Source organism: Dryas octopetala, chromosome 9, assembly GCF_963921425.1.
Source record: "Dryas octopetala chromosome 9, drDryOcto1.1, whole genome shotgun sequence".
In the NCBI taxonomy this organism is placed as follows: domain Eukaryota; kingdom Viridiplantae; phylum Streptophyta; class Magnoliopsida; order Rosales; family Rosaceae; genus Dryas; species Dryas octopetala.
In genome coordinates, this window is record NC_141374.1 from 13,979,494 (window position 1) to 14,003,230 (window position 23,737).

The 23,737-nt window shown below is 36.7% G+C and overlaps 4 protein-coding genes across 4 annotated transcripts; 3 read left to right on the forward strand and 1 right to left on the reverse strand.

Moving 5' to 3' along the window:
• The first annotated feature begins 1,498 nt into the window (after positions 1 to 1,498).
• On the forward strand, positions 1,499 to 3,553 carry LOC147274449 (uncharacterized). Its single transcript, XM_086228566.1, has 4 exons — positions 1,499 to 1,642; positions 1,761 to 1,889; positions 1,981 to 2,652; positions 3,254 to 3,553. The coding sequence occupies exons 1-4, from the start codon at positions 1,499 to 1,501 to the stop codon at positions 3,551 to 3,553; spliced, it is 1,245 nt and encodes a 414-aa protein (XP_086084692.1).
• A 4,073-nt stretch (positions 3,554 to 7,626) lies between these two features.
• Positions 7,627 to 13,468, forward strand: VIM1 (Zinc finger (C3HC4-type RING finger) family protein). Its single transcript, XM_086256822.1, has 9 exons — positions 7,627 to 8,171; positions 9,516 to 10,048; positions 10,429 to 10,554; positions 10,979 to 11,078; positions 11,169 to 11,230; positions 11,304 to 11,406; positions 11,591 to 11,735; positions 12,116 to 12,330; positions 12,542 to 13,468. Exons 1-9 carry the CDS (start codon positions 7,704 to 7,706, stop codon positions 13,220 to 13,222), a joined length of 2,433 nt encoding a protein of 810 aa, XP_086112948.1. The 5' UTR covers positions 7,627 to 7,703; the 3' UTR covers positions 13,223 to 13,468.
• Positions 13,469 to 14,045: 577 nt separating this feature from the next.
• Positions 14,046 to 16,632, forward strand: LOC147274451 (Protein Transporter, Pam16). The gene is made up of 5 exons (XM_086227550.1): positions 14,046 to 14,201; positions 14,897 to 14,966; positions 15,654 to 15,741; positions 15,926 to 16,056; positions 16,176 to 16,632. Exons 2-5 carry the CDS (start codon positions 14,964 to 14,966, stop codon positions 16,302 to 16,304), a joined length of 351 nt encoding a protein of 116 aa, XP_086083676.1. The 5' UTR covers positions 14,046 to 14,201; positions 14,897 to 14,963; the 3' UTR covers positions 16,305 to 16,632.
• Positions 16,633 to 18,978: 2,346 nt separating this feature from the next.
• Positions 18,979 to 20,857, reverse strand: LOC147274452 (ethylene-responsive transcription factor ERF115-like). Its single transcript, XM_086227603.1, has 2 exons — positions 20,432 to 20,857; positions 18,979 to 19,744 (listed from the first exon to the last, which is right to left on the reverse strand). The coding sequence occupies exons 1-2, from the start codon at positions 20,568 to 20,570 to the stop codon at positions 19,095 to 19,097; spliced, it is 789 nt and encodes a 262-aa protein (XP_086083729.1). The 5' UTR covers positions 20,571 to 20,857; the 3' UTR covers positions 18,979 to 19,094.
• Between the last annotated feature and the right edge of the window lie 2,880 nt (positions 20,858 to 23,737).

Consider the following 23,737-nt stretch of genomic DNA (forward strand, 5'->3'; position numbering starts at 1 on the left):
TGTTGTAAATCCTATGTTTAATGGAATGCTTTTCTTTTATCTGAACTGTAAAACTTCAATGTTTATTATGTTTTGTTAGGCAGCCTTGTGTATATATTATATCATATGAAAGACCTATAACACAAATCAATTGTCAAACACTCAAACTCCAAAGACTAGAATGGAGCCATGACCCTCTTCTTGTGGTTTGTTCCTGGGCCATACTTTTGCTGCGTTTTAATGAAATTTACATATTTTTGTACCAAAGAACCCCACCAATATGTATTTAGAGGAAAACTTCGATCTGCAGTGCGGATGCTCTGTATCTGATGTAAACGGACGCAAGGGTGAAGAATCTATACTTAAGAAGAACATTTAAGGGTGAACTAATTGACATGAATCTATAAGGAAAAGATGAACTAATTGTCTTCAGTCCTAACGAAGCTAATACCACCTGTCTTCAGCACCCACATTGCAATGTGCTATACCAATCAAGATCGAGATCGATTACAACAAGCGACCCTTGCTGCTGCTAGGCGCCTCACTCTGCCAGGCGCTCTACCTCCTCGTGAGCAGCCCATGTCACCTCCAGTAGCGAGCGTCGACGACATCTTCAATCTGAAGCAAAAAAAGCAGCTGTCTTGTACTTGTATTAGGGCAAAAACCACAATAGAAAGGAAAATACCAGAAATAAACAGTAGAAAAGAGGGATAAGAAAGTAATAGTATCAAAGAGATCGAACAATATAGACTTGCACTAGGAAGTCACTAGTTGCAGGAAGAAAATTAGGATTCCTATTTCCTTTTCTTACTACATAGGATTCCTAATACTTGTATACGGTACTAATCTACCATAATCATAATTCTAATATTGTGAATCCTGTAATGTTGAAAATCCTATGTGTAATGGAATGCTTTTCTTTTATTCAAACTTAAATGTTTATTATGTTTTGTTAGGCCTTGTGTATAACACATATCAATTGTCAAACTCAATCGAAGAGTAGAATTGGGCCAAGTCCCCCTTCTTGTGGTTTGTTCCCGGCCTTCATTTTGCCTCATTTTAATTAAATTTACATTTTTCCGACAAAAAATCAACAACTAACGCATCACATATCGGTATGTATTAAGAATTATTATATATGTAGTCGATTATGAGCCATCGGTTGATGCAAAGGTTCATATCAACTAACGACCTTCAATCACAAAATGAATTGATGCTAGCTAGCAACATCCATCCAACTCCAAGTCTAGAAATTCATATGGCTGCGTCATCATAGAATTCAACTAAGCTCATGATGAAATAGTCCATGCATTGAACTGGTGGTAGACGACATTGTTCAACAAGAAACGACAGCAGATTGGGAAACGTTTACAACAAAGCGACACACGAATCATACATGGTGTCGCTTATTTGGAGCATACAAAACGACTGCCGTTTCGTAGAAACGAAAACAAAAACGGTTTCTTAAATTCGAAAGCCTCAGGCATTCAGTTGAGCGTATTGAAATTCCCGCCAAAACATGGGGAGCCATCGGAGATCATCATCTGAGAAGACGTCAGCGGCAGAGCTCCGATCGAAACTCAGAAGAGTCGTGTGTGGCCACGAGCAAATGAAGAACGCATTCCACCAACTGAAATCTCATATCGAAATCGGTCTCCTCCAAGTACGTAATTTCTCTTAAATTTTCATGAACCTCTTCAATTCTGACTGTGCTGTGAATTCAAAATTTCAAAGTTCAAACTGTTATTTTCTGAAATTAATCGTTATCTGTAATCATGGAGGCCGAAGATGTCTTCGCGTCTCTGGCAATTCCGTTGATGAAGCTCGTAGGTCTCAAGACGATGGAGATGGCAAATGAGGGCAGATTCACCACCTTCATCGTCCAAACAAACACCGATTCACTTTATCAGGTTTTGATTTCCAGAAAATTCGATCTCTACCTTATTTTTCTTTTATTTTTTCCTGATGATTTTTGAAAAATAAAAATATAAATTTTTTCAGAGTTTTGGTACGGGCGGAGTCGGATCTGGTTCGTCCGATCGGAACCGTCACTCTGTGATGGAAGAGATCAACGCTGCGAAAGCCGCCATGGCAGGCAAGCTTTTGATGGACAATCAAAAGCAGCAGCTGAGTCAACTGGTTCGCATCCTCAAACAAATTGAAGCTCAAGTCAACACTCGCCAGAACCACATGCTCGAAACCCTCAATCACCGTCGTCTTTCCCTCCAAAAATTCTTCCAAAGAGCAATTGCCTGCTTATCCACCGTTGACCCCGTTGACCAGCACGCATTCCAGATCGCGGTGCTGAAGCTCCTCCAAGCCACGTTTAACGAGGTGGGTGCGGTGCTGGGGTCGGTGGAAACCGACGTGGAGGACTTGGTGCAGGACTTGGCTAAGCAGATGTGCGATCCAATGGTGGACTATGTGGAGGGGCTCAAGGCTGATTTGAGCAATGGGGCTTGTGTGGGCTTGTTGGGGGTTGTGAAAGAGATGGAGAGGGCGGCGAGAGAGGCGAGGAATAAGGCCACGGTTGCAGAAGCGAGCAGAGTCGAGGCTCTGAGGAGGCTGCGTGAAGCTGAAGACAGAGTGAGCAAATTGAAGGAATACCTCAAGGTCTTGCCAAAGCCCAATAAGGCATGTAGCAAAGTGACCCAACATTTTGCTCCACATAAGGTAGGTACCCTTGGTCCATCTCCCATGAACAAATTTTTCAATGCTGGATAATTGGATATATATTGTTCTGATTAGGGGAAGTGATGTGCATACATAATACATTCCTCTTTAGAAATTGTCAGCTAATTTGGTGAATTACTTGATGAAATGCAGCATTTTCCTTATTTAGATTGAATAATCTACAAGTAACGCTAGATGGACTACATTTATGACTTGATAACACTAGCAATGCCATGATTTAAATCGGGATAGGCTGAAGTTTCAAACTGTGAGAGGCTGAGCCTGAAGGGTGGGTTGGGATTTGTGAGCTACAAAATTTAGTTAGGAATTTTTTTTCTATAATGGTTCTGCCCATGTGTGACAAACTGACAAATGATATGTTAATTAAGTTTATTACAATAATTGATGTAATAAGTATATATGCTAGTTAACATGATTTGAAAATGCGGTCCTTAAACATTTTTTATAATCTACTCCACTTAGAAAATGTACTCCTTGTTAGTGATTTCAATACCCTTATCTCCAATTTTCAAGATCAAACAAAACTCTGTGAGATACATGCTTGAAACTACTGCATCATCTGTTTTTCTTGTATGTGAAGTTTCCAGGCATGGAGAAAGATCAAGCAAACGATGAGAAGCTGTTGTGGGAGCTACTGGAAAAGAAAAGAAAGTATCAAACACCAGAGAGTCCACTTGGACCCAGGGACCTGCTTATTCCCTTTGAGTCCAACAATAAGCGCCAAAAACCAACAATGGTAAAGCCATCAGTAACTAGGACATATTCATTGCGTGCAAGAACCCCACGTTTGGATGCTCTGATACCCTTGGGTTCATCGCCATCTGTGACAATTCAGCAAGTAGTATCACTCAAGCAAATCTCTCCCAAAATGCATGCTTAAAAGGTATATAGATTTTGCTGCTGATTTCAGTTTTAATGAGTAAGGATTTGGACTTGTCGAATGAACATGTATAAAACCATTTTCTTGTTTTATGTTTGTGTGCTGTTTTTGTCTCTTTAGAACTTGAGTAGGTTTTTTTTTTGGTCAAAAGAACTTGAGTAGGTTAGGCTAAGAGACTAGGAGACATGATGAAAAGTAGACAACTTTGGTGCTGCTGTGGTGGTTTAAACTTTGGAGAGCTTGGATTAGCAATTGAAGATGTTGGACTTGGAAAATTTTAATATTGCAACATGTCTCTATTTTTATATAATATCCACCATTGATGATGGGGAAGTGTGGGGTGTGTGGATCAAAACCCACCCATGCCTAACCAATATATTTCCCTAGGTTCTATACAGAATAGGAGTACTATTTGACTATTTCTTTATTATTTTTGTGAATTATAATGTACATGCTGCCAGCAGTATTATGGTGCAAAAGTAAAGAAAGAGCAGTGCACAGTGCACCTAATTGAATAATGCTAAAAATTTTAAATTTGTGTTTAAATTTGGATTCAAATGACGAAGTAATACATATGTAAAGCTTCTATGTGGTTATTGTAAATAAATAAATTTGAAAATAAACGCAAATATAAATCTATGAAGAGAAAAACTTACGGATTTATACATCTCTCTTTTTACAATAAATGAGTTACATACAGTTTCTTTTTCTTTTTTTTTGTCTATAAAACACATTCATATTATTTAAGATACAAATTTGATATCCTATCAGCATTCTCCTAGATTAAGAACTAAAGCTAGTTCAGTGTTTCATTATCTGGGTCCCTCAAATTTCAGTAAAACCTGGCAGAAGAAAGGGACTAACGTGTTATTTTAAAACGCATGCTTTGGTGGAAAATTAAGAAACAGAGTAGATAGTAGATGGTGGAGTGGGTGCCATTGCCATACTGCATGAGTCATGACAGAGGGTGTTTTATGTAGATGTCAGGGGTGGTTTCACAAATTAAGTACTCTTATTGAATTGCAGCTTGACCTTATTTTAATTTTCTCTGGTCTGGCTTGTCCCTATTCTCTCACTACTTTTCTTTTCTTTTTTCATTTTGTTTTTTATATCAAATCATATTAGAGGTGTACACTAAATGTTTCTAACCACAAAAGCTATAGCTTTTTTTTTTTTAACTTAGCGGAAATGAGGATCGAATTTAGGTGCAAATGGGCAAATTCTACGGCCTTCCAACTGAACTGTCTACCAACTGTTAATTATAAATCAACCTGATCATTAATTAACTCATAATTCGAAGGGATTTCAATATTTTTTTTTTCTAGAATGGATTTCATGATTTTAAAGTGCCACTTTTTGAGTAGTACTTTTACTTTTTCCCATTTGGACAAAAATAATTTACTAGCGGACAATGAAACATAATGCACCGTTTAGTTGTTTAATTTTTTTTATTGCTAAAGTCCCTTTCTAGTGTTTTTATATATATAAAAAAACCTAGTGGCAAATTGCATTATATAATTTGTATATGGTAGTGTATAATGAGGAAACACAAAAAAATTTTCAAAATAAAAAAAATGCAAATTTGCAGCACACCCGGTTTTCAATTTGCAGTTACAGTGTTACAGTGTTACACACACCCAGCAGAAAAAATGGGGACACATCCCACATGTGATTTGGCAATGGTTTCTTGGGTGGAAAGTTTGAAACGGATGACTGGAGTCTGGGTGCGACAGTGGAGTGGGAGCCATGCATGCCCCATGTGGGTCCCACCTCATGTGAGAGATGCCCACTGGGCATGCCCCCATTGAAGAGTCTGTCGCGGATGTCTGGTATGGATGTCAGAAGTGGTTTCACAAATCCAGTAATCTCATTCAATTCCGGCTTGTCCTCATATGACTCTTTCTCTTTCTTTTCCATCAATCAAAGATGATAAAGATTAGTCTTAAACCAGCTGACCATTATTACTTACTCTCGTAAGTTAAGGGATTCGTTGATTTTTAAGTGCCACTTTTTGGATACGGAAAATCTATACTTTTTGGGAACTGTATTAATTTTTCCATTTTGAGAAGATATTAGACAAAACTAAATTTGCGGATAGTGAAAAAGAGAGTATGCAGCTTTGATTTCCATTAATGCCCATGCGCAAATTTTCTAACTATTGCACTGCCATTTTCAAACTAATTTGCTTTATTCTATTGCTAGTACTTGTAATTCTCAAAAATATTGACCCATGAAACTGACTAAGTAACATCTCTTTTAAAGTTTTAAACATATACACTTGTTCACCATAACAAAGGAAAAATGAGTTTCTTTCCACCTTACAAATTCTCAAAATACTTAATTGAATTAACTATTGTACCTCTCATTGATTAGAACCTTTACATGTGTAATAGATTTTAATCAATTGCATCATAGATTCATAATAATCTCATTCATTCTCATAAAATATGACTAGAAATTAGATGTAAGGGTGGTATTACTAAATGAGTGAAATATATATTAGGGATTCAAATGGCAAGGGAGCCATAGCCTTTCAACCATTCTCGATAAAGGTATCAAAAGGGTCAGGTTGACACAAGTACAACACGATTAAAATGAGTATGACATGATATGAGAACGAAACAAGTTGGGCTGATATGAGAAAAATATAGGTCAGGTTAGCACGAGCATTACACAAGTAAATGAATCAGGCCCGATCGAAGTTTTTAGCCCATCAAACATAGCACAACACGAGCACGAGCACAAATATGAACACGGAATGGGCCGAAACTAGGCACAACTGGTTTAACATTGTTTAATCCCTTAAAAAACATGAATGGTAAAATTCAATTTTTCAAGCAAATAATGTTAATATTTGATTATTATAAAGAACAAGTATGATAAGATAAGTTTTCTCACACTAAAAAAGTAAAAAGGGCCCATAAACCGACTTATTTAAGACACAAAATGAACACATGGCACGAGCACGAATGGGTCATGGGCCATGCTGGGCCTACATCTTAGTTATCATGGCTAACAAAAGCACAACACGATTATTAAATGAGCTACACGAGCACGACACGAAAACACAAATAAGCCCAACTTATCCATTTGACACCTCTAATCCTCGACACTACATGTGTCAATAACGTTAAGGCGATATTCGATCAAGTAAATGCTATTTAAATGTGTATTACATACATAACACATTGTCTTTTTTCAACATAACTAAAATTTTAGTTTATGTGGAATATGACTATATCGATAGCGATTATATTATTCAAAATAACAATACATACTTTAACGAACAAACATTCATTTAGTTTGACTAAAGTTTATAAGCAATCGGTTAGCATAACGTTAACTACTAAGTTATAACATAAACCATAAGTAAACATAATTCATAAATACTCATTGTTAATTAAAGATATCTATATCTTCATCGATCAATTTGGTAAAGGTTGTTCCTCACCCATATGCTAAAGTGTTTAATGTACATACATCATCAACAAAAGGGGAAAAAATAGTAAATAGTAAGTTACAACACTTGCTTATTAAACAAGTTTGCAATATATAATTTGCAGTTAGTTGTAAATCGAAGAAGGAAACACAATGGCAAAATAATAAAAACAAGAAGAAACCAATGGCATTGTCGTCAATTCGTCATTACGAGCACTAAATTACCACTATCATTACGTAATTGTAAATTATTATTATTATTATTTTTGCAATGAAATTATATTTTATCTTTCGGATGTGGCAGATTTGGAAAAACAGGCATGGCCACAATCAGGCAGATCAAGCGCGCTAAACATATGGAAACGAGTCGAACGCGGGATGGCCCCAAAATTTGAAATCAGTCAACGAAAATACTTTTGTTTGACTTATCGCGCTGTCGACGAATCATTGCTCGATCCGTACCAACTTCACGTAGACCTTAGTGCACTAGATTACATCCAAATTTCAAAACCAATCCGACTCTTTTCAAATACCCGCCGTCTCCACACATCTCCCTCTAATCTATAAAATCGGAGTATTTCTCAGACCACTTTCTCCCCAAACAAACACACCACACACACTCTCTCTCAACGTCGTTCACTCGCATTGTCTCTCTGTCTCTCAGTCTTGCGGCGCATTATTCTCTGTCCCATCTATCGTACGCCGTGCTCCCATGGCGCACGTTAGCCAACAACTGCCGTGTGACGGAGATGGAGTCTGCATGCTCTGCAAAACGACGCCGTCTGAGGAAGAGAAGCTGACCTGCAAGACCTGCGTCACTCCGTGGCACGGGAGCTGCCTCGCGACCCGACCCGTGTCGCTGGCCTCCACACTCCAGTGGGAGTGCCCGGACTGCACCTCACTCTCCGGCGACGTTCCGATGGCTCCCGCCGTGAGCTCCGCCGCCTCCGGCGACCTGATCGCGGCGGTCCGAGCGATCGAGGCGGATGCAACGCTGACGGAGCAGCAGAAGGCGAAGAAGCGACAGGAGCTGATGAGCGGAAAGGCTCAGCCGGAGGAACAAGGTGAAAAAGGAGCCGCCGGAGCCGGTGGCCGGAAGGGAACGAAGGACGTCTTGGATGTTCTCGACGGGATTTTCAACTGCTCCTTCTGTATGCAGCTACCGGAGAGACCTGTAACGGTTCGTACAATTCTTCTTCTTCGTCTTTTTTAATTTTTTAAATTTTATTTAAATTAATAAAGTTTTTCTTTAGTTTGGTGGTTGGATATTGATAGTGATGGTGGACTTTTCTCTGGTTTAGGTTCTAGCTTTCATTGCTTTATCTTCAACGACGTTTAATTTCCAACCTATTTTTTTCGTTTTTTCTTTTTGTCATTATGGAACATTAGAACGTTTAATCGTTTGCTGAATCGCCTTAAAGTCTTTTCTTTTCTTTATTTTATCCCTGTTTGTTTATTATATTTTGTGTTTTCTAAGTGAATTTAATGTTTTTTTTTTTATGGGTATTCGAGTAGGCGTAAGGGCGCTTTGATGTCAAATTAATTAATTTATTTTTTCAAATTTTTTCATTTTTTAATGTTGAAAACTCGTTATTAATTTCTCGGGTTTGGGTTTCCGACCATGGAATGCTTTGTTTATGCTTTTGGATTCGTTGTGCTCGTCTGCTCTGTCTGATTAAAAAGATACTTGAGGAAGTGTGTTGATAGTGTTTTCTCTGATTGAATGACTCTGTTTTCTGTGCTGACTATTTTAGTCAAATATGTTTTTGTTTTTTGTTTTTTGCTTCAAATTGATTTTCGCTCTTTATGCTTGTGGGAGTTGCAATACTTTACTTTTACTCTTATCTTCCCAAGTTTCCTATAATCTCTTTAGGTTCTTAAAATGCAGTACTGGGTTCCTTAAATAAGTCCAAATATGGAATTTAACTTATTCTTCTTTGGCTTTTGTGTTTCCGTCTTAAAATGCTAGATTTTTGTTTTTGTATCGCACCATTTGTGTTGTTTTCTTCACTTTTTGTTCCCTCTGATCCTGTATTTGGGGCCATGTGGTCCTATCATTTACTTTATGCTCTCCTCTGATGGCGCTCTACCCTTTTTGGTCACACTTTTGAACCTTTATTTATTTATTTAATTTCTTTCTTTCTTTGTTGTCAATTTGAGTTTTCATTACTACTTCCTCTGTGTTCTTGTCTGTCTTAATATGGTTTGCAAATATTATTATCATTTACTTTACTAATGAGCCAGTTAGGGGAAAATGAGTTTATGCTGTACTGGAAGCTGTATTCCATATTTTGATCCGATGTATGGACATTACCATTGGTCCACATACTTTGGCCGTATTGATTGTAGTCTGCTTATGTGTTTTTGTTATGTATATATGAGTTTATGTTTAAGTATAATTGATGTTTTCTGGCTTCAAACATGCTTTCTTCTTTCATACTGTTTGTGTCTTTGTCTATGAAATGTGAAAGAAGAGTCGGCATTAAATTATTAATATGATCTTGTTGTTTGCCTTCATTTCCAGACACCATGTGGCCACAACTTCTGCCTGAAGTGTTTCCAGAAATGGGTTGGACAAGGGAAGCGTACCTGTGCAAAGTGTCGTCATGCCATTCCTCCCAAAATGGCAAGTCAACCCCGCATCAACTCTTCACTTGTAGTTGCCATACGTATGGCGAAGATGTCAAAATCAAGTGTTACTGGGGGGCCTGCAAAGGTTTACCATTTTCTACAAAACCAAGACAGGCCTGACAAAGCATTCACCACGGAGCGGGCACAGAAAACTGGGAAAGCAAATGCTGCAAGTGGCAAGATATTTGTTACTATTCCGTCTGATCATTTTGGGCCTATAACTGCTGAAAATGATCCAGAGAGAAATCAAGGTGTGCTGGTGGGGGAATGTTGGGAGGATAGGCTGGAATGTCGACAATGGGGTGCACACTTCCCCCACGTTTCTGGTATAGCTGGACAGTCTAATCATGGTGCACAGTCAGTGGTGCTTTCAGGAGGGTACCTTGATGATGAGGATCATGGAGAGTGGTTCTTATACACAGGAAGGTTTGTCACTGGATCCACCACTTCAATTTTGCCTTCTATTCCATTTCTCTATTAAGTTTTTGATGTGTTTTTACCTCTGTACCCTGATAACATTGGTAATCCTTTGTTTTAGTCGTTCATATAAGATCAGGCATTGTTGAGGTTTCTGGCTCCAATTTGAGTATTTATTGGGATTACAAACTGTAGGTGTTTAACTGTATATTCTCAATTGATATTCACATATGCATTTCCTTTTTCTATCTAGTTCCTGTTCCTACCACGAGAAGTTTTAATATCTTTCTGTTGGTCTTCTTTCTCATCAAGCATCTTATATTTTATGATCAATTTATCTTTTTCTTAATTTATTTTTTCTGCTTTGTTGACATGGGTGTGCATGACAGTGGTGGAAGGGATTTGAGTGGGAACAAGCGAACAAACAAGGCTCAGTCTTTTGACCAGAAATTTGAAAAATTTAACAAGGCACTTCAAGTTAGTTGCCAGAAGGGTTATCCTTTACGGGTGGTAAGGTAAATATTAAATCTCTCTCTCTCTCTCTCTCTCTCTCTCTCTCTCTCTCTCTCTCTCTCTCTCTCTCTCTCTCTCTCTCTCTCTCTCTCTCTCTCCCTCTCTCCCTCTCTCTTCTTCAGTCTCCCTCCTGACCGTCTCTGTCTCGCTCCATATGTGACTTTTTTCCTCATAAAAACATGAATATTCTCAACTTTTTGAACTTTGCAAAGGAAAAAACTGTTTTTGCAGTTAGATATACTGTGTTAAGACTTGATGGCTAATCTTGTTTGACTTTTTTATTAGTGATCATATTATTCCTATTGTTTGATGTCTTTTCTTCGTTGCCTCAGTTTAATCTCGAGTATAATGAGTTCAACTCTTTATTTGTGTTGGGCATTCAGATTAATAATGTATTGAGTATTTTCCCTTCCATTTGATAATTAGGTCTCATAAGGAGAAGCGCTCCTCGTATGCCCCTGAGAAAGGGTTGCGGTATGATGGAGTCTATAGAATAGAAAAATGTTGGACAAAGGTGGGAATCCAGGTAAATATGTTCTACCCAGCCTGTGGAAGTGCTAGATGGGTATCTATATTTTCCTGAACAGCTTTGCTGATAATGTTTTTGCTCAACTAGGGTTTCAAGGTCTGCCGGTATCTTTTTGTCAGATGTGACAATGAACCTGCACCATGGACGAGGTCTGTTTTAGCTTCTTGTTTACATGATTTATTAAGAGAACCTTTTGCTAGATCTTTCCAACTTGAACTGCAGTGATGAACAAGGGGATCGGCCTAGACCTTTACCTACTATTCCTGAGCTGAAGAAAGCCACAGATATAACAGAGAGGAAGGGAAGTCCATCATGGGACTTCGAAGTAAGTCATTTTATTTTTACTGGCTTTGAAATATTTGGTTTAGCTGCCTTTGTAGTAATTGGAGTTTGCAGCCCATTTTTCTTTGAAGATTTTGTGGCCACTGCCTAGTGACTAAACGGTGAATGTTAATAGTAAGCTACTGTGATCTGATGTTAATATCTGGAGTTTTTTAAATTTTTATTAGGGGAAAGATGACTGCTGGAAGTGGATAAAGCCCCCACCCATCAGCCGAAAACCTGTTCAAACATTAAATCCGGGTGAACAAAAGAGGTCAAGGAAAGCAATGAGGAAAGCACAAAACATGTCTGTCCGAGAGAGGCTCTTGAAAGGTCTCTCTGTCTGTCTGTCTGTCTCTCCCTCCCTCCTTCCCCCTCTCATTTCATCTACTGCACAGATACACTCGTTTGATCAGTATTATTTATTTCTCCTTTGGTTTGGCACTTAAGTTAGTGTACTTCAAAACCATATAAAAGTGCAATTATTTAAGTTTTGGTAAGAAAGTTGGTATGGTTAATGTAAACCATTTAGAAAAGAAGAAAAATAGGGAAGTTGGCTGATGGTTGTACTACGGACTTGAGTTAATTTAGACTCAACCAACAAGTTATATTTTTAACCTTGTTTAAGTTGTTGGTAGATTGTAAGATAATTAACATGATTTTTGTGTTAGATATTACATTTCATGCTAACATTGCTATATGTCCATCTGCAGAATTTAGTTGCCTTGTTTGCCAGCAGGTGATGACTCAACCAATAACCACGCCTTGTGCTCATAACTTCTGCAAGTCGTGTTTAGAAGGTGCTTTTGCTGGTAAGAGTTTGGTGAGAGAAAGAAACAGAGGTGGGCGGACTCTTCGATCCCAAAAGAATGTCATGAACTGCCCTTCTTGTCCGACTGATATCTCTGATTTTCTTCAGAATCCTCAGGTTTGTCACTTGTGCAATTTGCTTGCAATTTCTTGGGAAGATTATAGACTGCCTGCAGGAAAAATGTGGCCTCAATTTTCTTCTTTTGTCTTCTTGACAACCAAAAAACCATTACCTTTATGGAAATTTATCTTCCTTAATTTTCATGCAATAATATCTATCAACAAATGGAAATGAATTTTACATTAGTTCATTGGATTGAACTTGACAGGTGAATAGAGAGTTAATGGATGCGATTGAATCCCTAAAATCTAAGACAGAAGAGGAAGAGAATGTGGATTCAGCTGAGGAGTCAAGCGAAGGACTGGATAATTCTGACAATGAAGCCAACCCAGAAATGTCTGAAGTATCAGGCATGAATGATGTTGTGCAGAAGTCACCAACAAAATGTGAGCCCAAAAGGAGTCCCAAACGTCTGAAAGTTGATGCTGGTAGCTCATCTAAGACTGATGATGGGGAGGTAAATGGAATACCTGCGAACCAGACTGATGGTTTCAGTGGAGATTCTGAAGGGGGCGATAAGTCACCAGCTCCAATTGCAAAATGTGGGAAGAAAGCAACAGCTGGGACTGGTGTTGGAGCAAAGACCAGAGGGAGGAAGAGAGCTCAAGAAGCATTGGAAGAAGGAAGTGGTTCACCATCAAGTCCTCTGCATGTGAAATCTGATGAGGAGGTAAATGAAATACCTGCAAACCAGACTGATGGTGTGAATGGAGATTCCGCAGGGAGCGACAAGTCACTGGCTCCAATTGCAAAACGTGGGAAATCTGCTGCTGGGGGAGTTGTTGGAGCAAAGACCAGAGGGAGGAAGAGAGCTCAGGAAGCATTGGATGAAGGAAATGGTTCGCCATCAAGTCCTCTGCATGTGAAATCTGATGAGGATTTTGAATGATTGAACTGTATGGGCAGGAATGGCGAGCTTGAAGGTTTTTGGTGGGATTTTGCTGGATGGTTGCTGTGCAAGGTTCTTTTGAGGATTAACATACCTTTTATTGTGGCTGTTCAAGGTTCTTTTTGAGTATTTAGCATACACAGGTTCATAAGTTCATTGCAGTGCTCAACTGTCTATACACAGCTTGCTTGTTTTATGCCTGACAGTGTATTTGTAATGCTGACCAATCAACGTAGTAACGCTTATCAGTTATGAAGTTCTTATGTTGTTTCAATGCTTTTGATTTTTGAGCTTAAAAATGCGTGTTGAAAGGCTTGTCTGTTCCATAATTCCATTGGGGGTCATAAGCATACATGCACTAATATAAATACAGAGTATATAGACTTCCTTCATTGGGATTGCTATCATACCTTTTTTTATTTTATTGCATGTTAGATTATTCTTGAGAAAACAACTTGAGTTCGAATTCTCTTCCGGAATTTAAAAGTCTTAGCCTTTTTAGTCAACTAAAAAAAATCTACTTTATTAAGAACTGTTGAGATTAATACTTTAATAGTAGAGAAATAAAGAGGATGGATAAATAAAAGGAGAGGATCAAAGTTGGACTTGCTTGCATTTTTGTAACATTATACAAAGCAATATTATTTTTGTTTGGATGTTATCAGATCAATATTATTTTTGTAACATTATACAAATCAATATTATTGGACAATCTTACATAGTATCTCTCTCACACACACACATACACAAAGACACAAAGTGGGAGTGGCATGGACTCTCTCCCAACCGTGGGCCAAGCCCAATTAGGAATTTAGGTCCAGTTGAGTTTTGTCATCTCGTTGTCGATTGCTTCTCAAGGCTAGCCGACGATTTTCCTTCCTTCTGTAACTTCAGTTTCTAAAACCTCTCTGCGTGGCTAAAACCCTAAACCCCTTTTCCCTCAAACACACCCCAAAACTATCAGTACCAAATTCTATCTGTAAGTCTCTCTCTCTCTCTCTCTCTCTCTCTCTGTAACTGATTGATGAGCTATTGCCTTTTAATTTGTTCCTCTCAGTCATGGTTTTCTGGTGTCAATGGCCTATTTTCTTGGAGGAATTAAACTATTTATCGTCCTGAAGAGGGAAATTTCAGTTATTTTTGTCTTTTAATTCATCCGAAATTGAATTGCCAATTTTTTCTAGCTATGCTTCATATATTCGATCTTTACGTATAGTGTTCTTGCTTTTACGATAATTATTCATAGAACAATAAGAGTCTCTTACCTGAGTTATTTTGCACCAGTATATATCCTACTGATGAACAATGTGGAAATATGGTTTTTAATTCATGGGTGTTTTGGTCTGTCAATTTGGCTTTGCTTGTATATCACTTTCTGGGTTGCTTTCATAATTACTGTTTTCCACATGTACCTGTTAAAACTCAGAAGATGACTTTTCACGTTTATAATTTTCAGCTAATATGATGTACATAACGGGAATTGCAATTTATAGTTACTTTATCCCTATTGTAATCGAATGCTTGATTGATTGTCTTTTTTTTTTTTTTTTTTTTTTTTTTTTTCTCTCTGCTTGTGTACATTTCTGTATATATTATCCAAAAGTCACACACTGAAAGTCTGAAAGTCATGATTTAAATAAGAAAATATCTCACATATCCGTTGTGCTACTGTAGGTTTCTCAGGTCCTGACGCAATTGTCCTGATACTAATTCTCTCAATTTTATTGCCTTCATCTTCAGTATGGTATGTATAATACTTGGACCATAGATTTTATTTGTTTCTTCTTCACCTTCAAGTCATCAGGCTTAGTGTTATCCTCTTACCTCTTAACCTCTTAATTGTAAATAACTTTCCTTTGTGGACCTTTATGAGATGGTTGCTAGTTGTTTTTTTTTTTCTCTCCTGAACAAGCTGTCCATTGAATATACATATAAGACCTTTAACATCCAGCTACCAAAAATATCTGATAATATAGCTAAACATTGCAAAACATCTAAAATAACAATTCTTAGAAAAGATGGCCTGGAATTTAGAGGAAACTGAAACCTGCAATGATGCCCAAAACCGAACTTTACCCCTACAAACACACCAGTCCCTCACCCCTATAATTTCAAATGTCCTTTTATTTTGTGCCATCGACACCACCCATAAGACAACCAACATACATACTACAATTCCACAAGATTATTGCTTTAATTCCCCCAATAAAAGCACAATCCTCCTTAATGAATAATGAAATGCATGAATCCGGATTCACCACTACAAAATTACAAATTAGCTTTTCTATACTTCTATCCTCTCGAACATGAAGACATGGAGAGAATGAAATGATACCCTGCAAAATGTCTTGCCAAGAAGAGCAGGGCTTTAGTTATTGTGAATTGTTTGACACTGATAAGTATGTAGTTGAGTTGTTCTTTGTGCGTACAGGCTGCAAAAATTCTTGCCAACTTGATTGTGATGGGCTCGGGAATATTTGCCAGGGCTTTGGTTCAAGCTTATCGTCAGGCACTTACGAGTATGCTTTTTTCCAATCCTAAATTCAGCACTATAAATTTTTGGATCTTTTGTCATGAACTCATATAAGTCACAAAAGTTCACATCCTTTCCGTAGTTCATGACTAGGTTTCTTGCTGCTTTGTTGTCACAATTCTACTTGTCAACTGCGGTTTAAGATTTTTTTTTTGTATCACTGAATGTAGATGCCTCAAAGTCTGGTGTTACTAAGGAAGCAGCACAGAATATTATCAAAGCAAGCAAAATTATGGCGGAACCAGAGGCAAGGCAGGTTCTAGGTGTCACAGAGCGTGCATCATGGGAGGAGATCTTGCAGGTTTTTTAATTTATTTATTTTTCAGTTCTGTTGTTTTCCCCACATATGGATGCTAGCATCGAATCATTCTGAGAAATGTTACTTATTGACTCCATTATTAAAACAATTCCTTCATGTAGAGATATGACAACTTGTTTGAGCAGAATGCAAAAAACGGAAGCTTCTATCTTCAGTCAAAGGTCCATAGAGCTAAAGAATGCTTAGAAGGTGTTTATGAAAAGAAGGCTGAGGGGACTACTGGTGCATAACATGTAGGGTCATGTTATTTTTTTGTTTTTGTTTATATTTTCTTGGCATTCAATATTAGCACAGCTGCGGTATTCTTTTGCTCAACATGAGTTATGGTAGTACAATTTGGCAGATGCCTAATGTTCCTCTGTAATTTGCATACCAGGTGCAAATCTCACTATTTCCCCATTTGTTGTGATCTTTTTATATATGAAGCTTTCTAATGCATTTTGAAATGTACTTATGACCACTGTGAAGTTGTTGTGGGAACTTGACAATGTAATATGTTGGAACCAATGACCATGGCTACTGCCTTTATTGTAGTAACTTTGGTTTTTATTCATAATTTCATACATAAGCTAAATAAGATGTTATCAGTCTTCAGATATGTGATATTGCAATGTGGAAGTCTAGAATCCATAGTCTTATTTGTTGACAGTTCATATATGTATCTTCTGTGCAGAATCCCCGTTATCATTTCTTTTTTGTGCTTTTGGTGGGAAGATCAAATTAACATAACATAAAGCCACAAGGGGGGAACAGTACAAACAAACCCCAAAGTAGTGGGCCAGGGCTAGAGCAGTCCAAACTAAAGCCCAAAAAAAAAAACAACACAAACCAATCAAAAACCTAAACCAAAACCGATAGGCCCAAAACAAAGCAGGAAGCATTTCTTTGCCCACCTGAAATAGAACAGTTCAACACATCGTCATACGGCGATCTCCATGTGAATGGGTAATAGATTGGCCTCTGCATATGAAATCTGAATGGGGAAATTGGTAATTGTCTTTTTAGTATTATCTTCATCATTTAGAATTCCTTCATCGATAGTTAATAAATAAAAAAGAAAAAAGGAAATTTTGAAGCTCTCGAAGGGAACAATACAATTATTTAGCTTATGATCATTTGGTATTGTGGATAACAACAACTTTTTCCCTTATTGAAAGTGGTCTTGTGTTCAAAACTCACGGACCACAGTTGTTAATAAAAAAAAAAAATTATTTAGACTATGTTTGTATAGATAAGTGTCGCTTGTAGGAGTGATGTGATACACAATATGATATAAGAATTAATACACAGTATAGAATTTAGCAAATATATATTTTTAGTGGTGAAAAATGGGATATTAGTAAGGGATCGATGAGTTGAATGTGGATATATATATGGAACACCTAGCCTGCAGGACAGATAGCATTACCAATACTAATAAGCAGTGAGTAGAGAATGTGATTTTAGCCGAAAAGTTTGAAAATTGGAGCCGACAGACAAAAGAATATAAGTGAGTCGGCTGTGAAATTGTAAAGTCAACAGTTGATCCAAAATCGTTTTTCACGTACAGTCGATTCTTTGGCGTGGGGACTGGAACACTCAAGTCAACCCAGCCGATTTTTTTTTTTTAATTTTCCTTTTTTGGTTCCATTACCTTTGTTTTGGTCTCCCTCTTTATGTGGAAGGTGGAATACTTATCTTTTTGGTTGCTTCTCTACAATCCACATTTAGGTTCGTCTATGATCGATCAGATTATACAAGTTTTGACTTTTTAATTATGAAATAATTAAACTCATAATATTTACTTAATTTGGAACTAGGAAGGGATTCGAATTAAATAGACTTTACAATTAATTAATGATGTAATGACGACCTATTGATCGATAAAGGTGTAGTCTAATTAGACTTGGTTGATAAGTGTGATTAATTAAGCAAGCTAGCTTTTGGGTTGGGCCATTATTGGAGTTGCTAAAAAAAGCAGCTGCTTAATTTAACCTAACAAAATCGAGTAACGTGGGATGTTGCCGCGGGGCTACAGTCACAGGATTCTTCTGTTGACTGTTGAGACTTGAGAGCTAGTTTTATCGTTGTCTGTGAACCTCTGAAAGATCTAGATAATAGTTAAAAATGTATTTAATTATATGATAGAATTTTAATAGAAAATGATCTTATATATAAACTTATTCTTTAATGTTATGATTGTTATTATTAATATCATGTATTCATGTTGAGGGGCGGTGAGATTGTCCATACTGATAGATATGTGAAAACCACCTATATAGCAATTGTCGTGTGTGACCTCAATTCTTGTCACTCACTGCCGAATTCGATGACCATGGAGCATGCATGATGAGTGTATAATAATTAACATCTGAAATTTAATTTCCTTCATGTCTATATATATATATATATATATATATCGACCTAGCTAGCTAGTTAAGATTCGATCTGTTGGAACACCTTCTCGAATCTGAATGAATCATGTTAAATACAAATTAGCTTTTGATATATATAGCTATAAAATTTTGTGGGTTTACGCTCGGTTTTGCATCACAAAAGATATATATATCACCGAATGGCATATACGACATGGTCCTACGCAGAGTAATATAATATGCTGGTACTGCCTCATATGCATGCATATATATATGTGAAACACTGACCCAGATCTCAAGGTACATTTTCAGCTCTCTACTTACTTAATTACTTAGTCATGCCTCTTCTTTTTATTTTCTTAAAGCTTTCAACAATGTTTTAGACAACGTTGCACGCTAAAGCTTGCACGTTCTAAACATGCATGGGAATACCAGTACTCTTTTGTCCATGTAAAAACATCATCAAATTCACACTTGCTGATGATATACTCTAAACTTTAGCAAACGTTTTTTTCTTCCTTTTCTTCTTTTCGATGTGCACCTTAAGCAAACATTGATAACAAAGGGTTTAAATCAAGAAATTACAAATTACAGGAAACGAATTAAAATGAAAGAAAAACACCCATCAAAATTGTTTGATCCCTGATCCAGTGCACTAGCTACATATCATCTGGAGTGACTGCCATCAAAGTCTCTCCTATACTTATTAGGATGACTGGAATTCGAAGACGAACCAAACTGCATCGAAAATCTTAGCATCTCTTGATCTTGATCTTCTTCTTGCGGTTGTTGTTGTTGTTGGGATGGCATGGAAGACGAGGAAGATGTAGAAACCGTAGTACTTGATAAAATCTGCGAAACAAATCTCTCTTGTCCATAGGTCTGATCACTTGGTACACCATAATTACCTACGTTGTTACTTGATAATTGTGCATAATCAAACAGATTGGGATATGTTGGTAAGTGAGAATTACTGTTGGGGACAACATGGCCATGATGATGATTTTGAACTCTTTCAATATCCGTATTAATGGTATTCAATTCTTGTTGGGTACTACTTATTGTGAGGTAATTATTGTTACCAAATTGATCAGTTAATGTAGTTGTGCCTTGTTGAACTCTTTCCGGGAAGTTGAGCTTAGCTTTGCTTCCTTTGAACCTCAGAGCTGCTTCATCATAAGCAACTGCTGCAGCCTCAGCTGAGTCGAAAGTTCCAAGCCACACTCGGGCTGCCTTCTTCGGATCACGAATCTCCGCCGCCCACTTTCCCCATGGTCTCCGCCTCACTCCTCTATAGTGTTGTCTCCTCACATTCCCTTCACACACGTACACATGTATGAGGAAAGCATGCATTAGTTAGGATACAAGAAGAAACATATATATTTTGCAACCAAAAATACCCACATCAATATATAGATGAGAGAAGATAGCTAGGTTTAAGTGATAGGGATCACTAGATTAGTTGAACACCTTATGTAGTTATGTGTGTGGCGCGCAGTTGATGTGCACATATTACATTAATTATTATGATATACTCTCAATTGATATGTTAATATATTGCAACATGATCAGCTAATATATCTAGTTAGGAAATTTGATTTCGATCATAAAAATAAATTTGATGACGAAGATGATCATAAGGATAATTTGGAAAGAAGAGAGATGAAACCTGACAGTTAATGTTGGTAAAAAAATATTATTAAACTAAAATATATATATCACTTGTATAGAATTAACCTCCTATTTTTATTGCTAGTTCAAATTGGGCAAAAAAAAAAAAAAAAGAAAGTTAAGCAATATATATGTTGGGAAAAGGAACCCCATATGAACTTTAAATTTGTACACAAACCCTAAATCCCTGATTAATTATAAGTGGAGATCAAGTGTATATGTATATATATATATATATATCCTTTGTATGATTGAAAGGCTTAGAAAAGAGATTACTGATCACATTAATTGTCACTAGAAAATATATATATATATATATATATATACAATACCTTGATCTTGAAGTATTGGTTGAGATTGCTCATGGCTTTGCGTTGGAGTGGATTGTGATGAGGTGATTAATGGGTTTGCATGCACTTGAAGTGGGGTTTGGTCACTATTTCCAATGACCTGAGCTAGAGCTGAAACCATGGCTGAAATGTCTTGTTGAGACCGAGTTGAGTAAACAGGAAACAAGTGATCTTCCTTTTTCTCCTCCGGTGATTCATCGCAAGGAAGTCGCCTCTTCCTATTGGGATCCACTTTATGAGCTAGCTTGTCGATCTATTGATATTAATTTTGATTAAATCATCAAACTAGGCAGAAGCAGCTTATAGAAATCAACAGCTTATAAAGGTACAAGAAGTATAGATCAAGATCAAGAGAAGACAGCAAAGGAAATAAATTAGGAGAAAGAAAGAAATGAGAGGACAAGAATGAGGCGGGGGAAGAGATGGAGGTGGAAGCTATAGGGTTTGCTACAGGACATGTTTAATTGTTTATATATATGTTTCGTGTTCATGGTGTGAACATTCAGAGAAATGGTTGAAGAAACCATTGGTCTTCCAATATTCTAATTAACTTTTTTTTTTAATTGAAATTAAAATTTTGTTCGTTTTATATGCAAAGCATTACTTTCTACATTTCGGTTTTAATTAAATTGAAAAAAAAATTAAAAAAGACTACCAAAAATCTGTTTGGTACGTTCCTTGCATTTTTTTTTGGACAGATGTCATATAATTAAATATTCATGTTTGGATTAGTGTAATTCCAAATTGTAGTAGACAATTTATATATTTTTTGTTATTATTGTTATATATTATTGTTCTTTGTCAATGAAGATCTGAACCTAGGATTTCTATCGATCATATAACTCACACTCTAGTACTCATCTAGTGCCACACTTTGGTTAAGGCTCATTATCATCATATATAGAGGCAAAATATAATTAATGGATACGAATATTTATATTATTTGAGTGAATCTAATCTTTGAATGCATTGTCTTTTATTTGTTTCTTAATTTAAGATTATCGTGACTTTAAAGCATAAATGATCGAAAACATAATGATCCGTATATAAAAAGATTGATAGTTTTATATAAATATATATCATTAATGTAGCCTCTAAACATCCTATTAATCATTAATAACTAGATTATATTGATGAAGTGCCGTATTTATTGTTAGTTGTTACAAAGAGGTCTAGCTAGCTATAGCTAGCATGGTCCATGCAAATGCCTGACGGATATATATATATATATATATATGCTACTTCTATTGAGGTATATCTCAACTTATTTATGTTGAGGTATACTCTATTAGGACCCACACGAGTCGTTTTGTGTCGATTCGAATCATTCAATTTTTGCATCTTCATTGATAGATCATCCTTACAAAAAATATATGGATTTATTTCGACAGTTAAATGTATAATCATGCATGCTGCAGCAGGCAAGGGTCCGGCTGTAGTATGCTAATTGTTAATTAAATGGGCCGGGGTTGCAGACCATACATATCCGTTTATGATCTTTGTTTTGGGCTTTGCGTTAATTTGTTGACGTCGATGAAAACGGGATGGGCCATGCATTATATATTACTTATTTTTTTTTTGTCAAAGAGCATTATATATAACTTGGTATACTTCATTTTAGCCATAATATATAGGTCATGCATGTTTTATGCATGGGTTATATATATTCTGAAAAACTAGAAGGAATTTATACTGGGATTTGGTTTCACTCTCATTTGGGGCTCACACACGCACCAAAAAATATTATAAAACCGATCACCAGATGCATGTCTTGTTCATGAGTATATATTTGTAAAGACACAAATTCTCTGTAGTCAGAAGTAGCTCTTCGGGACTAATTAACTTGATGATTAATATTAGAAGTAATTAAGCATTGAGAGGTTAGCGATCGAGTTGAGGTGGGAAATGGGACGGGAGTATATATAGCTAGCTAAGTAAGGAATAGCCGTAAATCAGACCCAAACAAAAAAGAGAGGAATATATAGGAATAGCCGTAAAGGTTGACAAATGGAACCGACAGATCGATCGATCAAGTCATCCAAACTCTAAAGGAGCCGCCCAAGCAGCAAATAATACAAAAATTCAAAAATTAATTATCGATTAATTAATTAATTGAATAGTGTTACTTATACTATCTTGACAGATTATATATTATGCCTAGAATTTTATGATACAGATAATTAATGTCATATATACATTTAGGTCTCGTTTGGTTTGGTGCATATATATAAGATATAATTGGATAGGATAAATAGCTAAATTCATGTGTATTTAAGAAAGACATGAAATGTGTCTTCTAATTAACTTAAAGAAAGAAGATGAAAAGAAGATTAATTATTTAATCAGTAGTGCTAGATATACCACATTTTTATACCATAATTTTATACCACCTTATGTGGCAACTTACATGGCATTCATATATTGGATACTAAAAAATAAAAATAAAAACCCAAAATGAAAAAGAAAAACTCTGTCCAATAAAGTAATGACACGTGAGATGGTATAAGAATGTGGTATAAGAAATGTGGTAAGTATAGCATTATTCTTATTTAATCCCATTATTTTTGGCGGGATTAGAAGGGATAAGTCTTCCTTATGATTAGTCCATCTTAATACACCTTATTCTTTCAAGTTAGAAATTTCTTTTTTGAATACACATGAATTTAGTTATTTATTTTATCCAATTCTATCCTATGCACCTTAAGTAAAACCTATCCAAAGGTCGAAAAGTGGATATATCAAGTGGCTAGATGTGAGACAAAGTCTCTAAAAGAAGTGAGATGATACAAAATATGGGTCTGAGTCTGACCTAGATGGATGGAGCAAAGTGAGTGGGACCACTGTGAGTCAATTGACGAGCTAGCGGATCTCTCCTATTACAGAGCTAGACTAGTATTACGTACGTATATACCACTCGTGCATGCAACGTTAACGCAGCTCACACGGCAATTGAAGTCATAAGCTATTAATTAAGGACAAAGTCAGTACTGCTACAGCATGGTGGGTATTAATTAGATAATATAGGACTACGTCTAGAAGCTACCCAATTAAACTCTACCACTCTACCTACCTCAGCAGCTTGCTAGCTAGCTCTTGCCACTTGAGCCAAACCGGTCCCAACTGACTATTGTAACCACCACCACCACCGCCACTGCCACTGAGGTCGATCTCCTAGTATTTCTTTGACTTTATATTCATAGGTAACCATCGCATTTTGATTATGATATCAATGATGGGTATACCTTCAGTTGTTTTGACTCCTTCAGCTTGTGGGTAAATCCATCGTCA